The 17,241-nt window shown below is 35.9% G+C and overlaps 1 protein-coding gene across 12 annotated transcripts in view; it reads right to left on the reverse strand.

Moving 5' to 3' along the window:
- Positions 1-17,241, reverse strand: part of ADGRV1 (adhesion G protein-coupled receptor V1) — a 584,631-nt gene that overhangs the window by 486,838 nt on the left and 80,552 nt on the right. For all 12 annotated transcript variants that reach the window (XR_494199.3, XM_073014617.1, XM_007978103.3 and 9 more), the window contains 8 exons: positions 15,971-16,151; positions 15,117-15,280; positions 13,887-14,010; positions 12,222-12,488; positions 8,142-8,268; positions 7,308-7,525; positions 5,935-6,678; positions 1,618-1,991 (listed from right to left, as the gene is read on the reverse strand). Coding sequence is in view for 11 of the 12 variants with exons in the window: in XM_073014617.1 (XP_072870718.1) it covers positions 1,618-1,991; positions 5,935-6,678; positions 7,308-7,525; positions 8,142-8,268; positions 12,222-12,488; positions 13,887-14,010; positions 15,117-15,280; positions 15,971-16,151 (2,199 nt within the window). In the remaining variant the exon portion in view is untranslated. The remainder of the gene's footprint in view (positions 1-1,617; positions 1,992-5,934; positions 6,679-7,307; positions 7,526-8,141; positions 8,269-12,221; positions 12,489-13,886; positions 14,011-15,116; positions 15,281-15,970; positions 16,152-17,241) is intronic.

The following is a 17,241-nucleotide window of genomic DNA, read 5'->3' on the forward strand; positions in this document are numbered from 1 at the left end:
AGACAGCAATAATAAGTTATGCTCACATAAACAACATATTTTATGGGAAAGAACTACAGTGTTAGCCAGGATGGTCTCAATCTCCTGACCTCGTGATCCATCCGCCTCACCCTCCCAAAGTGCTGGGATTACAGGCGTGAGCCACCGCGCCCAGCCTGTCTGTTTCTATCTTTTACTCTGGTTAAAGGGTATAAAGAAAATCCAGGCTTATATATACATGTGTGTAACAGGAAAAGGAAGAGGATTTTACTAGTCTTTTCAGATAATTATGGGTATTTTTCCTTGATATTATACCAAAATCCAAAATTTGACAAGTGGCAGTTTCTTAGCATTTAGTTGCAACCTGGAAACATACTCTAGTACTTTAAAATCCATTGGTCTACCTTGTACTTGGAAACAGTCTTTTACTCAGGCATGATTTGCAACAATATGCATTGATTACTTAAAAAATATTAGTTACTGGTTATACAGATCTTCAAAATGTTGACACACATTATACAAAATAATCACACTGGTTAATATCACTATCACACTGGTTAATATTGCACCTATATTATGGATTATCAGAAAGGTGCATTAAATGTAATATGTGAAAATTCTTTGATAGCTGAATACTTATTTAAAGTATTATCCACTATATGTAAACAGCTTTCCTTTTCAAGTTGTAGATTTGTATGACATTTGCTATTGCTAGTCTAGGATATTCTATTTCTGATGTTAAAAAAAAAAAAAAGATCACACTATTTGAAGATCTCTTATGACTGTCACTAAACCAAAGGGCTCAAGTGGCAAGAAAGACACTCCAGAGAGGCAGGCATCCCAGTTTAAGCTAGAATAAGCCTATGACCTAGATTTTTTTTTTCAAACTCTACTCATCCATTTTTTTAAAATCATTTCAATTTACTTATACACCCTTCTAAACCAATTAGAATCAACTGCAAAAAGAAAGACTCTTGTTCTTTGGCATCCTTTCATGGCCACCAAGCTGTTGCTGTCACACACAACACCTGGGAAGCAGTTTCATGAGTTCTCACATTACTGAACAGGAAACCAAGATGATTACGAATCTTTGAAAACATGGAAAGAACTGATAAGGACAGTAAGACAGCCTAATGAATTAAGCTGGCCAAGATGGTTGATAAGAAAGGCATTTACACCCAACACGGAAGAAAGTTATAACTGACTACTCAAGTACATGTCACGTGTAAAAAAATAAAACCTCAAAAAATCATATTTTAATAAAGTTGCAAATACAATTATTCATACAAGCTTTCAATATATATTATTTCATTCACTTAAATGGCATCCAAAACAGTAGCCAAAAAATAAATAGGTGGAATATAAACATGCATTCTTTGAAGAGCATTAACTTTAAGGCGAATTGCTAAAGTTTCATTTGCTAACTTACTACTTCTATTGGCTCATTAAGTTGATTCAAAGGGTGAACTCCTAAGAGTAAGAATTTTGTAATTTATATTTGCAATCACTGGCCTAGCATACTTCTAGACTTGGAGTAGATGCGCAATCAATCTTATCAAACGAAAGAAAGCTGAGTCCCAAACAAGTTCACCTACAACGAATTTTTTAACTCCAAAATTCTCCAAGCTCACTACTTACCTCTGGTATACAAGCTCCTGTGAAACCAAACAAGCCATTTGCATTGTCACTTTTTTGTATTATTAATCTTGCAGTAGTATTTTCTTCAGAAATACAAGCTCCTCCATATACAGAGACTAGTTTAAGAATGAATAATTCTTCTCCTTCCTCATCATTGTCATCTCTCGCAGAAATAATGAATGATTTGTTAGTTTCTCCCTGTCTGAACTCCAGATATCCAGAAACGGGGTGTAAATCACTTTTTGCAGGCATGGCATGAAGTTCATAAATTTCTTCAAGTGTCAGTTTCCGCTCATAGGACCTCACATCCTGCATCAGACCTGTAAATCTGTCATTGCCATTTATCCCTGCTCCAATTCTCAGTATTCCAGGACCTGAAATTAGAGACAAGTGTAAATGCTACAATACCTTCAAGTGTCCTGTCCTAAATTATAAGTGTGATTCAGAAAGTAAGCCAATTTTACTGAAAGATATTCTTGGATAAATAAAACTTTTTCGTAACTAGTATACAATGAATGGGATATTATCTTCTATTATGATTTTTAAAAACGAATCCATAATCACTAGGATTTATGATATTTTGTACTAAAAGAATTGGTAACTATCTTCAAATTAGATAATATCCTTAATGGTAACTTATATCAGTTTGTCAACATTTCTAGAAAAAAAGTATCTGAACATATACATACACACACATACATACACATGTATACATGTATGTGCATGTGTGTATTTAGATATAAATTTATTCTATATTTTAAAATTTACTCTTGCACATTTAAAAATGTACTTAATTTCATCACAATTTTAATTAATTAAGTTATTTATTTATTTACTTCAGAGACAAGATCTTGCTCTTTTACCCAGGCTAGAGTGCAATGGCATGATAATAGCTCAGTGACCTCAAACTCCTGGGCTCAAGCAATCCTACCACCTCAGACTAACAAGTAGCGAGGACATCACTACAGGAGTCCACTGCCATGCCTGGCTAATTTTTTAATTTCTTTTTTTTTTTTTTTAAGAGACAGGGTCTTGCTGTGTTGTCCAGGCTGGTCTCACACTCCTGGCCTCAAGCAATCCTCCCAAAGTGCTTAGATGGGAGGATCGCTTGAGGCGTGATTACAAGCAAGGGCCACTACACCTAGCCTCATCACAATTTTTAAACTTCAGTATTATACTATTATTTAAGAACTTCAAGGCTTGATATGTTAAGACACTCATTGAGTTAAAAGTTGTGAGAATTCATAAAAAGTATTTCTACAGGACAAATACATCTCTCTATCCAAACAACTAATAGAATAGATGTAGAAATAGAAATATTTCTTCTAAGAAACATTATATGTAAGTCTTGGGGACTTTTTAAAATAATAACAACATGCAGCCCAACTGTGTCACTATATCTCAATAACTACCCTTTTCATGTTTCCACTAGCTCTCCTTTCTTTACTTGTTTGTACTCTAATAACTCAACTAAGATATTTATGTAAGATCTTTAGGTAAGATGAGATATTGGCAGAGATTCTGGAAAAAAAAAAGTACAAACAATATTTCTTGTCAATAACCTCAACGGAGGCTGTTCACAAATCTCCACCCAGATGGCCTTCAGGGTAGTCACAAGTATCTGGCATGTTACTGTCATGACTGCTCCCATACCGACTACAGAGAACACCTTCCTGCCCAGCAAACCAGAAACACCTGTTCACTGGAGCTCCAGTTTGGATGGGAAATCCTAGGATGTTGTCTCTTCTACTGAATTATCTGGAAACTAAAATGATTCAAGTTCCCCTGATTCTCACAAAACCACATCATGGTTCTCACTGTTAGGATACTATCTGGAGTCAAAGATATAGAAATGATCACTTCTCCTTTGGTTTTGTTTCTATGATATGTTAAAAGGAATATTGACCTAGGAGTTAAAGGCTTATTTTCAGGTCTTGGTTCCTCTATTACTTGCCTGTGTGATGCTAGCGAATTTATTTACTGACTCTGACCTCTATTTAATATATTGAATTATTATGAAGTACAAATTAGGTAACGTATGGAAAATGCCTTATAAATGTAAAACACTAAACAAACTTGAGGATTCTAAGCACTTTGCTTCTATGACTAATTCTCTGGAACAAACGTGATCATTATTTCTCTACTTGTAATGTTAACTACTAGTTACAATGCTAAATCATTGAAAATAAAAGTTATAAAAATGCCAGTATGTTACAGTGGTTCATGGAAGGAATATGGTAGCTTTCACTCTGCATCTTAATGCTATTCTGTACTTCTCAAATTTCATGGAATATACCTGTATTGTTTTGACAATAAAGAAGAAAAATTGTGAAATATGTATATAGTGTGTGTATATGAACATGTTAACAGTATGCTTAATGTTTATAGTGGCTATCTCTGAATGACAGTAAATGATTCTTGTAATGATTGTAAATGATTTTTATTGTAAATGATTTCTATTTTTGCTGTATATGTGTACTTTACAATCTTTCTATATTGAACATAGAATTATTTTTTAAAAAATACACTTTTTTGATACTGTGAGATACCACTACAAACCAAAAGTAAAGATGGAAGAAGCTAAGCATTAATGAAGTGGAACTCTCATACACTAGAGGTAAGAGTATAATTAGGTTCGACTATTTTGGAAAATGGATAGGCATTATCTACTAAAACCGAATATTTGCACACACTGTCATTCAGCAATTCCATCCCCAGGAATGTGCTCAACAGAAATGCATATGGCAGGCATATGTTCATCAAAAAACATGTATAAGAGTATCCATAGAAGTACTATATGTAATAGAACTGAAAACAACCCAAACAGAAATTAAAAGTAGCACTAATAAACAAATTGTGTTACAGTAACGTAAGAGAATTCTATATGGTAATGAGCATGAATATCTACAACCGGCAAAAATATGGATGAACTTCACAAACAATACTGAGCAAAAGAAGCCGGACATTCAAGTGTATATATTGTTCAGCTCTATTTATGTAAATTTAAAAATAGGAAAAGTGAATCTTAAGCTCTTAAAAATGCCAACAGTCAGTAGGAAGGATGGTGAGTTAGCAACTGGAGAAGAGTCAAAGGGGGCTTCTGGAATGCTCTGTTTCTTGGTCTGGAGGCTGATTACATGAGTGCTGAAACTGATTAATTTAAGTTTTAAAAATTTCATTTATCTGTACACTTACAATATGCATACTTTTATATTTTTTATAATATAAAGTACACTACAGTTCAATAACTTTATATATACTTTAAAAATTATCTTTCCAAGTTGCAAATTACAAAAATAACAAGTTCCTTTGCAGTAAGCCAGAGGAAAAAACACCAGCTCCCACTTCCCCCAATCGTTTCCCTTCTCATTCCACCACCAGTACCATCACCAAAAAAATCAAAGCTAACAGATACTTGCAGGTATTCACACAGCCAAAAAGTGGATAATACCACAAAGTGCTTGTAAGCAAAATCCATGGGATTGAAATTGGTAGATATGTGCATGTTTCCATTGCCTATCTTTTTCCCCCACTCTGGGAGAAAAAAAAAACACACACAACTAATGTAAGAGGTTCAGAGAAAAATACTCTATTAAGCTATAGTCATATAAGCTCTACTCTACCTTCCACTAAATATAAAAAGGAACAAAATCATAGGATGGAGGGGCTGAGAGGAAATGGTGACCATAATGCGGATAACCAGTATTTGTGTGTACACACACACAAATGTGCTTCTTCAGGAATCAGCATATGATCTAGTTTAAAGACAACAAAGATTATCTCTTCAAAGCACTCCACAGAATTCACAAAGTTACCTCCTGATAGTATAAATCCATAATCACTTTTCACTGTGATTTTTCTCTCCTGCTTTCTTTTCACACCCACCACCCTCTACCTCCAGCAACACTGAACTAGCAGCAGTTCCCCAGGTACAACATGCTGTTTCACATTTCTATTCGTTTGCTCATTCCTCTGCCAGGAATATCACTTCCCATCTCTCCTACTACCCACAGAAGGACAAATGTTCGTCTTTCATATTTTTTTCTTTCTTCCTACAAGGTATCATGATACATCACACATCTCTCTGCTAGTGCCTATTCCAGGTTCTTCAAGTGCAAAACTCTGATTCATTTCTGTAACACTCAGGACAGAATTTATCATGATCTTGGTAGGCACACAATTTTGATTAAATAAATTAAACCAACGCATACATAGAGTTTTCAAACACATGTTAGCATTTTTTTTTAAATCTAAATTTTAATGAAAAATTTTGCAAACTTCAAATTTCAGTGTCCTAGTTGTAATGATAACCCTCACCATCAGTAATGGCTTCTCCTTTCAGACTCTTGATTCCCCTGGGCATTGCATTTCCATCCAGGTAGAATTCGATTATGCCATCGTCCAGGATAATTAGTAGATGAAGCCACATACTTTCTTCTAAATATTTCATGACTGTTGCCTTGGCAATGTATGTAGCATTGGAACCCAGGGTTTTATAATGAAGGGAAAGTGTCACATGGGATTCATTGCTTTGAATTTTTACGCCATAGTAGATGCTTCCATTACCATCATCCTTCGCTATAATGAATCCATTCGTATTGGCATTGGGCATTACCCAAGCTGAGAATGTAAAGCTGGCAATTGTATTATTCCTGAAGGGATGATATTTTGGATTAACAGTCCCAAATGCACCCTCTAGTCCGGTGAAGTACAAAGCATCCGTTCCACTATGGTGACGCCGCAAGTGCTGTTGTAAATGCACAGTGGTGGGGAATATTCCAACCAGTAAAAAATCTATCATTGGTGGCAAACCAGCAGGGAACTCACTGGACAGTATTTCCCAGCCCAGTCGTACATCACCAAACACACCCTGTTGCCTCAAAATGGTGAAGTTGGTAATATAAGACATATCATCTTCAGACAGGACATCTTCTGCCACTTCTCTCTCTAAACACTCTGGATCCAAGATGAAAACCCCAAAAGGATCATCATTGAATGGAATCATTACTGTCACCTGGAGGTTGGTTTCTGCTAGTTGGCCCCCAGGACCTGGGGATCCACCTGTAATAAGAAAATTTATGAGTAAGAAACTAGAATTTCAAGTACTTTCTAGTATAAAGAAAAAACAATTTGCTTAGCAAACTTCTGGTTAAATAATTTACTGATTATCAATGAATAGTAGTGTCACCATGTGGCTCTCACCACATTTTAGGGGCAGGATATAAAATAATATTGGTTCAGCATAATTTTATTGATAATCAGTCAAGCCTGAAAAGAGTATATGAATTAGAAAGGTTTAATTCTGTGCTTAAAACCAAAAGTGATGCGAAAATTGATTGTTTACATTATGACACAAAGACCAAGCTTTAAGCTACCATGAATCCTTACCTCCCACCTTTCACTAATATCTTGTTGGAGACAGTATAGTTGGTGTGGAGAAAGTCTATTTGCAAGTTTGAGGATGGATGTAGGCCTCCATCCCTAAAACTGAACCAAACTAAGATATCAAAAAAGTGAATGTTAAGAATAACACTTGAATCAAGAAGGGTATTTTAACATTTAAAATCAGATAGTCATGACACAAATACTAAACCAATTGCATTTTGTATATGGCTCTAATTAAGTATAAAATATAAAATTTAGTATAAATAAGACATGGAAATAAAATAAGACACGGAAAAACACAGTACCTGAAATGTTTAGAAGTTTTAGAATATAAAATTCATTGAATTCAGGAATTTTATCTGGAAAAGCATGGAGAATGATTGGTTTTGCTTCTTCTCCATCCATAAAGTTAACAGTTCCTGAAGTTTCATAGAACTCCTGTCCAGGCTGCAAAGCAGAATCATTCTGAAAGAGCTGCCAAGATACAGAAACACTACCAAAGCATCCTCGGTGCCTCAAAATCCTACAAAATAAATTAAAGAAAAATTTTAAGTAGGGAATCTTACTCTAATGAGAGCTTCCTGTGTTATCAAGGAAACATATTTTTACTATCTAACATCTTTAAATAAACCAACCAGCTGGTTCTATGAGGCAAGCTATGAAGAATTTCATGGGAAGAGAAGAATGAGGTAGAACTTTAATAAAGAGAACCAGTCTTAAAAGTCTTGTCTTCAAAATCCAAACTGAAAGATAAATTCTAAGCTCCATCAAAAAATACTAAATGACAGTTGGAAAAAGTTTTCCAAAAGCAAAGTACAGGGTGGGGGTACTCACATATCATCTGAGAGAAGAGTTCCTGAAGATCTTTAATAATTCAAGTTTCTCAGTCTCAAAAAGGATTGAAGTTTGAATTGGGGGGGTGGGGAGAATAACTTCTGCTTACCAGCTAAAGTTATTTTTATTTTTTTAAGATAACCGGCAACAGCATAAAAAAGGTTTACCACTCATTCAGACTGCCAACTTTGAAATCACTCAATCCTTAACCAATTTTTAAATTTTGAAGGAATATTTCAGAATTTCACATACTTAGTGGTTTTATTTCATCCAATTTTAAACTTGCCTTATCTAAATATGCTTACCAAAATGCATTAGTCTTTCCTTCTTCCACTGCTTTGTCTATGGGCTCCAGAGAAAAAATGCCGTTTGGGTCATCATTAGCTTCAATAATTACTGTAGCTACCCCATATTGATATACTACTGTATCACCTAAATTAAAAGTGGAAACGACAAAATAACAAAGAAGTAGCTAACTTGCTATTAAATTTATGTTTTTAAATTAAGAAATTTTACAATTAAGTTGAAATTTTCAGCAAGAATTTCCTCACTGAAGGTCATACAATAAATGCAAAATACTGCTCCATATTTCCAAAGATGTTTACGTATACACACATATGTACAAACATACATACAAAGAGAGAGAGAGATGCCTACATAATTTCAAGATGAAATAATTTCCATTTTGTTTTTTAGTTACAAGTCAACTATTTTATTGAAAAACACACTTTTCTTCACAAAAGGAATATAGCTTCAATAGCTTAATTAGAAATCAAAAACATAATTTCTTCTATTTTCAAATTTCTTAAGTGGATTCTTTTATTTCACAAAAATAATAAAGGATTACCTGATAACATAAAATACTACTGTCTGTGTTCATTGGAATCACTGGCTTGAGCGTTTCCCTTTACATCTCTGCCTTCAGGTAGCAAAGTTTGATCTGGTTGTACATAGAACAAAGCAATCTCCATGGTCTGGGCTTGATTCCTTTCTACTCCAGTTCTTTGCACAGCATATTGGCACTGTTAGTGCCTACACATTAGGTCTCCTCTCATCACTTCCCTGTGGTGTCTATCTCTTCACCTTTACTCCAGCTGTTGCACAGGGGAGCAAAAGGCCTTCTCATCTTCACTCACCTAACTTATCATTCCTGAGAACCCAGCTTAAGCAACAACTCTTCCAGGAATTCTTCCTTGAATCCCCAGGTTAAGCTAAGTGCCTCTCCAGCGTGCTCCCATGGCACTTTGCTCTTTGTCAATCTATCATAACAATGATCATACTATATTGGGACACACACACACACAGAGTCATACACACAATTTTACTATAAGCTCCTTGGACTAATGATTCTTATTCAATTCCATGCCCTAGAAAAACAGATGCTCAGTAACTGTGGTACAGAATTTATTTATTGCTGAACTGATGCAACTAACACTTTCAAAAATAGATATATACAACAACACCTACAGCTAAAATTACAGAAACAAATTATATATAGCAAATCAGCTCATCAAAAAAAATTATACAAATATACAACTGTACTCAACTTCACTTGATAATTCAATGGAAAAAAAAGACATACAAATAGCAAATCATTGTGTAGAAAATGGTGACAATAAATAAAAGAGCATATAATAAAATCTAACAAAAATGAATAAAAAATAATAAAACCTAGTTTTGGCAGGGTTCTATTATCATGTGCATTTGTAATGCAACATGTCCTAGTGGTGCTGAAAATTCATTCTGTTTCTCTGCAAGACGAACTGGCAATATTTAACAAGGCCTTGAAGGATGGTCATATCCTTTGACCCAATATCAGAGCACACGCTCTAAATGATAAGTATCAGGATAAACAGCCACTGCCAGCACTAGGTCATGTCAGAAATGTTGCCTTTACAGTGTCCCACCATGGGTCCCACACCAGTCCTTGATGTTTCAACATCATAAAGGAGGAAAGAAAAGGAGGAAAGAGCTAAGAAAGGATGTATTTAAAAATCACAAGTTCTAGGGATTTTTGTCATCTGAGCCTTCTTAACTAAAGTAATTGGATTCTCAAATGCCATCATTTCTGGAAAAATATTAAAGACAAATGCAGCAGCAGTATGAAGTAGCACACATACCTCAGGCCAATAACCCAATCACACCTTGTGTTCTCCCTCTCTCTCTCTCTTTCTCTCAAAATCAAATGTTAACATATATTTTTTCCCAATGACATAGTTCACAAAATAAACTAAACCTCTTTTTCAAGCGTCAATTTCCAGCCAGCCACAGTGGCTCACGCCTATAATCCCAGCATCCTGGGGGGCCCAGGCGGGGGGATTGCTTGAGGTCAGGAATTCTAGACCAGCCTGCCCAACATGACGAAACCCCGTCTCTACTAAACATATAAACATCAGCTGGGTGTGGTGGTGCCAGCCTGTAGTCCCAGCTACTGAGGAGGCTGAGGCAGGAGAATCGCTTGAACCTAGGAGGCAGGGGTTGCAGTGAGCTGAGATCACACCACTGCACTCCAGCCTGGGCAACAGAGTGAGACTTCATCTCAAAAAAAATAAAAAAAGTCAATTCCCCTACTCTTTACAAAAGGTTCAGGATGTTTTGTTTCATTCACTATTTAACCATATTTTTTTCCTAATGATAGTTTAACCACAGTGGTATTTTTGAGACAAAAATGTTTACTAGAATCACATTAAGTTAATATATGTCATCAAGAACTTATTTCTAGAGTAAATAAATTCTATTAAGATAATATCATTTTTCACACCTGTAATCCCAGCACTTTGGGAGGCTGAGGCGGGTGGATCACAGGGTCAAGAGATCAAGACTATCCTGGCTAACATGGTGAAAACCCGTCTCTACTAAAAATTAAAAAATTAGCTGGGCATGGTGGCGTGCGCCTGTAGTCCCAGCTACTCAGGAGGCTGAGGCAGGAGAATAACTTGAACCTGGGAGGCAGAGGCTGCAGTGAGCCAAGATTGCACCACTGCACTCCAGCCTGGTGACAGAGCGAGACTCCATTAAAATAATAATAATAATAATAATAATAATAATAATGTCATTCCTTCATTGCTTTTCTGTATTTCACAGTAAAACTTTGTTTTCCACTTTTACTTCACTAAAATTATTTTTGTCTGTAGCAACTCCTTTCATTTAAATTTTAGAACAACGATTAGATTCACCAAATGTTTTTCGTCTACTTAAGATCTGACGATGTTTTTCGCAATTGTGAAACCTTCTTGTGGGTTTATTCTACAAAGTCAAATTTTCCTCACAGGATAATAGTTTTTAGTTTTAACTTTTGTGTTTTCTTAGTTAAGCTATGTGAAAAATGAGAGACAGAGAAAGACAAAAGGAGAAAAAGAGGAAGGGGAATAGAAAGAGAGACAGCAGTGAAGAAAGTCAAGAAGATGGGGAGAATGAAAGACACAGCTAAAACAATAATTAAGAGATCTCTTTCTCTTCCTCAGTCTTTCAGTCCAAAAGGCACAAGGTGGAACACAACGTTGGCATTACACTGGGGGTGGCAGATAGGGCATCACGGCGCCCCGATGCAAACGTTAGAGCTCATGAGGGCATCTCTGTGGGAGAACACACGCTAATGTATTTAGGTTGATAGGGCATCATGGCAACCCGATGCAAACGTTAGAGCTCATGAGGGCATCTCTATGGGAGAACACACCCTAATGTATTTAGGGTGATAGCACATCATGTCTTTAGCTTACTCTCAAAAGGTTCAAGGAAAAAAAAACCTCCTTGTACTGTTAAGAGAATAAAATAAACATCAAGAGAAGCCATAGGCCTTTCCAATTTACAGAAAGTAGAGCCAAAACATTCTCAAATCCCAAAGAGTAGGGTGAAAACATCCTGTTTCATTTATAGTATGGAGAAGGACAAACACAGCTTTTTCCCTTGCAGATTGTCATTCATTTTGGCCATGGCTCCAGAGAATTATCAAACAGTTGAGGTTAGCTGCCTACAGAATTAAGCTTCCCAACCAAGTGTACCAGCACCCTGCTCCAAGGAAAATGCTACAGGATACCTATCCCTTAAGTCGCTGGGTGACCAGGCAATATCTAGGGAAGCCATATTCCCAAGGCCTGTTACTTTTAGCTGTAAGAATTCACTTACTTATATATCAGAATTTTCTATTCATGCCATATTGTAAAGAAAATGTTTAAAAGGATGTCATAAAGTATATGAAATACATAAAGGTTCAACACATATATTCTTCACCCCATTTCTCAAGAAAGCAATGAAATAATTTTGCTCTTGAACAGTACAAATACAGTTAGGCCCTTCTTGTCCTCATTATTGGACTATAGTGCTTTATTTCATCTTATTAAAGCACTGAGGCAGATATGCCACACAAAAAAGTATAATTTACTTACCTGTTGAATTAAACAGGATTATATAAAAGGACTCATCCATTTCTGGGATACCATCTTCATTAACAAATATGGATATGCTCTGCTCTCTAATTCCAACCTCAAAAATGAGCGTTTCTCCTTTTTCAACAGGAATGAAATCTCTCTCTCGTGCAGTAGCCTTCCCATCCATGGTAGTGTACTGGACTGTGCAAGTCACATCAACAGATCCATTTCTGAGAACTGTAAAGTTGGCAGTCTCACCTTCCTGAACCCTCACTACACGAGGTTCTGAAATATCGACAAAAAAAATACGTGAGCTTTTCTGATTCCACCACGTATTTTCAGATCATTGTGCTTCTCCCTGCCCTCCAAGAGAGACACCTTCTACTGTGTCTTTGCCAAAATAATTAGCTCTGTTCCCAACTCTGACATGAGTCCCCTCTGATTACTTCAACAGTCAATGGCCGTCCTCTTGCCTTAAGTCCTACAAAATCCATTATCTTCAACATCGAATTTGTCAGCAAACTGCATGCTATTTCAAATCCTCTGCCTACTATTTCATAAACCTCATTTCCAAGTTGAGGATGTAACTTCCTTGAGAACAGGCCCAGAGAGCTTATGTTTTATATTTGTAGCAGCAATTACCAGAAGGTTGAACATAAGGTTAATTCATTAAGTACACATTAACTGAAGGTTAAGAATACAAATCAGGCTGGGCGCAGTGGCTCATGCCTGTAATCCCAGAACTTTGGGAGGCTGAGGCAGGCAGATCACGAGGTCAAGAGACCAAGACCTCCTGGCCAACATGGTGAAAACCTATCTCTACTAAAAATACAAAAATTAGCTGGGAGTGGTGGTGCCAGCCTGTAGTCCCAGCTACTCAGGAGGCTGAGGCAGGAGAATCACTTGAACCCAGGAGGCGGAAGGTGCAGTGAGCCGAGATCACACCACTGCACTCCAGCCTGATGACAGAACGATACTCCATCTCAAAAAAAAAAAAAAAAAAAAGAAAAGAAAAGACAGAAATAATACAAATCAATAAAATACAAAAGGCTACAAAATTCCTGCATTGGGTAAATTAATCCAAATATAGCTGACAAAAAGGATTCAAGAAAGAGTTACACATCAACCATTTCATAAACAAAACCAAAAGATGCCTCAGGTGGCCAAAGACAGTTCTAAAGAAAGCGTTAAAGTGGCAAAATGATGAAATTTTAATTAATATTTCCCTTAAATATTAGTTTAGTTATTATAGTACATGGCTATCCATTAGGCACAATACTCAGGTCCTTCTAATACATAATCTAGCCCTGAACCAGCTAGACTGTGTTATTTGAAGAAATCACATGGAGAAGTGTTCTCTTCTGCACAAAAGAAAAAAAAATACCTAGAAATTTGAAATGGGGAAAAAGATAACAAAACAGTACTTATTTTTTTTTGCTTCAAAAAGTTTTGAAGTATTAGTTAAAACTTCAAACAAATTAAATAACAATGTAACTCGAATGAATTACAAAATCATCTTTAAACAAGCATCAATTGTGCTTTATTGAAAATGTTCAATGAAAAAAATTGCTAAATATATGTATACAAATGTATGTATGCATGTGCATATATATATGTGTGTGTATATATATATATACTGTTTAATAAATATGTGAACTCATTCAAATAAGATAGCAATACCACCTGCAAAATAAATGGGGTCATCATTTCTTCTAATTCTCAGAGTTGCAGTTGTTCTATTTCCCACTTTAGCTCCTCCAGTGGCATTCAGTAAGATAACGGTAAATTCTTCCATTTCTTCTGGAATCTTTGGAAAATGTTACATATTTTAAGTCAGGTGACTTATACACATAAATTATATTATATATTCTTAAATTATTGAGTATTTTTTTTTAAAAAAAAGCACCATTAACACTACTACTATTCATTTCCTTTTCGGAGGCAGAACTTCCCCTAACATATTCAGGTAAGACTCAGACCCCCCCCAAACAATAATTTTCATGTGCATTCATACAAACAGCCAGTTCATTTAGACTAACTATGAAATTTAATGGAAATACAGATATTTTGCCTTATATAAGCTAAAAACAGATATACCACAGAGGTCATATTATTTCTGCAGGAAAATGGGAAACATGTTGATTTTTAAGATGAAACATAAAAATAACTTTTTGAACACTTAGAGCAGTTTGTCATGGTAACTAAAGCTCAGCCAGCTCACAAAGGCGTCTTACAAACCTCACTGAAGTTTCACCTGCATGGGTCATAAAGGCCTCACTCCATGTCCTAACAAGATTTGACTCCCCACATTTCTGAGCCTACATGGATCCCCAGGTGGACACTGTTTCTTTTTCATGTCATCTCTGTGAACTAGTGCTCCCCTCCCCTAAAACAGAAAGATGTCAGAATTTTGTCTCTTGACGAATGGGTCTGAGGGAAAGGGGACTGGTCTCCATAGCCGTTCTAAGTGTCATTCTCCTAGGAAAGGTTCACTCCCTGTTGTTACTAAGATCTTTCTCTTTACTATCAGTAAGAAGAAATGCCATGTTTGGTCCATGACTCATGCGACCCCGTGTCCTGATGCTGAGACTGCACCACAGGACACTTGATAGCTGACCTTGCCTTCAAAGGGACTAAATACAAGCCGAGGGCTTCGCCTCTCCAACTAAGAAGCCCTGATACTGGATACATGAGCAGTGTCACTGACCACTCTCAGTTCTAGAGTTCAACATGTCTTCAGGGGGACCAAAACATCATACTGCTCTTTTGGCTTATGGTCAGACATTGTCACACCTGAGTTCTTTATCACAAACTTTTATCACAAAATATGTTATCAGATGTTTAATTATTTCATAAAAAATAACTATCGATCAACTACAACAAGTAAGACAGAAAGTTACATGCAACATTTACCTCATCTGGAAGGGAGTAAATAGTAATATTTTTTGAAAATTCTTGATCTCCAAAGACAATCGTTCCTTGTACAGGAAATACATCTTGTGTAAAGTCTGGACTGACCAGCCATGATACACTAACATCACCAAAGTTGCCTCGATTTCTTACTACATCATAAACAGCTGTGAAATGGAAACATACATAATATATATGAACACATACAAAACTTTAAAATGATGAGTAAAGAAATTTGTTAAATAAACAAACATAAAAACAAAAACTGCCAACTATTTGCTTAGCACAGTTTTTAAGGTACATATAAAAATATATTAGCCTGTTCCTCCCTCTGTAGCTATATAATTAATTAAATAAATGGACTCAATCTCTTCTAGTTTGGGATTTTAGAAGTCAGTCGGAATGGGAAACAGAAGGATGATGAATTAGGCACACCTATCATAAAGTCCCATAAAAATATCTGCTAAAAGCAGTCACAGGAAGCTGCATGTTCAAGTGCGATTTCCTTACTCAGACAGACACCGCTCTAAAAATAAACTTTATCATTTCCTGTCAGCTCAATAGTTCCCTAGCAATAGTTCTTAGTTTTAAGGTTCTTCCTATTTGGATGGACTCATTCTTGAGTGTTTGAGTTGCACTGCATATGCTTAAATGGTATTGAAATATAACTGAAGTCATCAGTATCATCACAATACTATGTAGGAAATAAAAATCGTGGTCCTAAATATGATTCTAAAAAATTCTGCACTATGTATAATTTCTAAGGCAGGCTGAGCAACTGTCAACAACTAGTTACTAAAAAAAAATATTTCTTCTTCAGTAAACAGAAATACAATATAAGACACAGAATAAATTACCACTATAGATATCATCTCCTTTGCTTTCATTTATCATCACAATTAGACCATCAGAAACAAATTCTATAATCCCATGAGGATCATCATTTTTCAGAATCGTTATATTGACAATGGTGGCACCTCCCAACTTGCTTTCCCGGTCTCCGTGGCTGCTGAGGACCACCCAGTAGTGTTCATCCAACTAAAATGAATGTGTCAAAGTATGGAAATTATAAAGTTGACATTTTCACAACAAATTAAAAAACATAAATATTCAAGAATATTAATTACTCAAATTTTCAGAATCATATAACTCACTGAAAGGACAAAAGAGGTGATATTATTTCTTTAAAAATTAACATTCTCCTATCAATTAAGAGAGACACCAGAAATACGTATACATTGTCCAAAAAGAAAAAGAGAAACAATGATACTACTCTAAAATGGTAAGAAAAGTGGATGTTATCACTGATGATCTAGTCATTTAAACTTACAAAAGTGAATAAAACTAAATTAATTTAAGAGTTACACATGTATTGCTGAGTAAGCATAGCAGAACTATATCTGGTTCCATTAATATAAAACTTGAATTTCTTTTTTTCTTTTTATTTATTTATTTATTTATTTTATTATTATTATTATACTTTAAGTTCTAGGGTACATGTGCATAACGTCCAGGTTTGTTACATATGTATACTTGTGCCATGTTGCTGTGCTGCACCCATCAACTCGTCAGCACCCATCAACTCGTCATTTACATCAGGTATAACTCCCAATGCAATCCCTCCCCCCTCCTCCCTCCCCATGATAGGCCCCGGTGTGTGATGTTCCCCTTCCCGAGTCCAAGTGATCTCATTGTTCAGTTCCCACCTATGAGTGAGAACATGCGGTGTTTGGTTTTCTGTTCTTGTGATAGTTTGCTAAGAATGATGGTTTCCAGCTGCATCCATGTCCCTACAAAGGACACAAACTCATCCTTTTTTATGGCTGCATAGTATTCCGTGGTGTATATGTGCCACATTTTCTTAATCCGGTCTGTCACTGATGGACATCTGGGTTGATTCCAAGTCTTTGCTATTGTAAATAGTGCCGCAATAAACATACGTGTGCATGTGTCTTTATAGCAGCATGATTTATCATCCTTTGGGTATATACCCAGTAATGGGATGGCTGGGTCATATGGTACATCTAGTTCTAGATCCTCGAGGAATCGCCAACAAAGTAATTCTACAGCAAAATTTCTTCAGTTTAAAACTACATCATTAAAAGTTCAGTCAATACATATTACCTAA

This window comes from Chlorocebus sabaeus, chromosome 4 (assembly GCF_047675955.1).
Source record: "Chlorocebus sabaeus isolate Y175 chromosome 4, mChlSab1.0.hap1, whole genome shotgun sequence".
NCBI classification, from domain to species: Eukaryota; Metazoa; Chordata; class Mammalia; order Primates; family Cercopithecidae; genus Chlorocebus; species Chlorocebus sabaeus.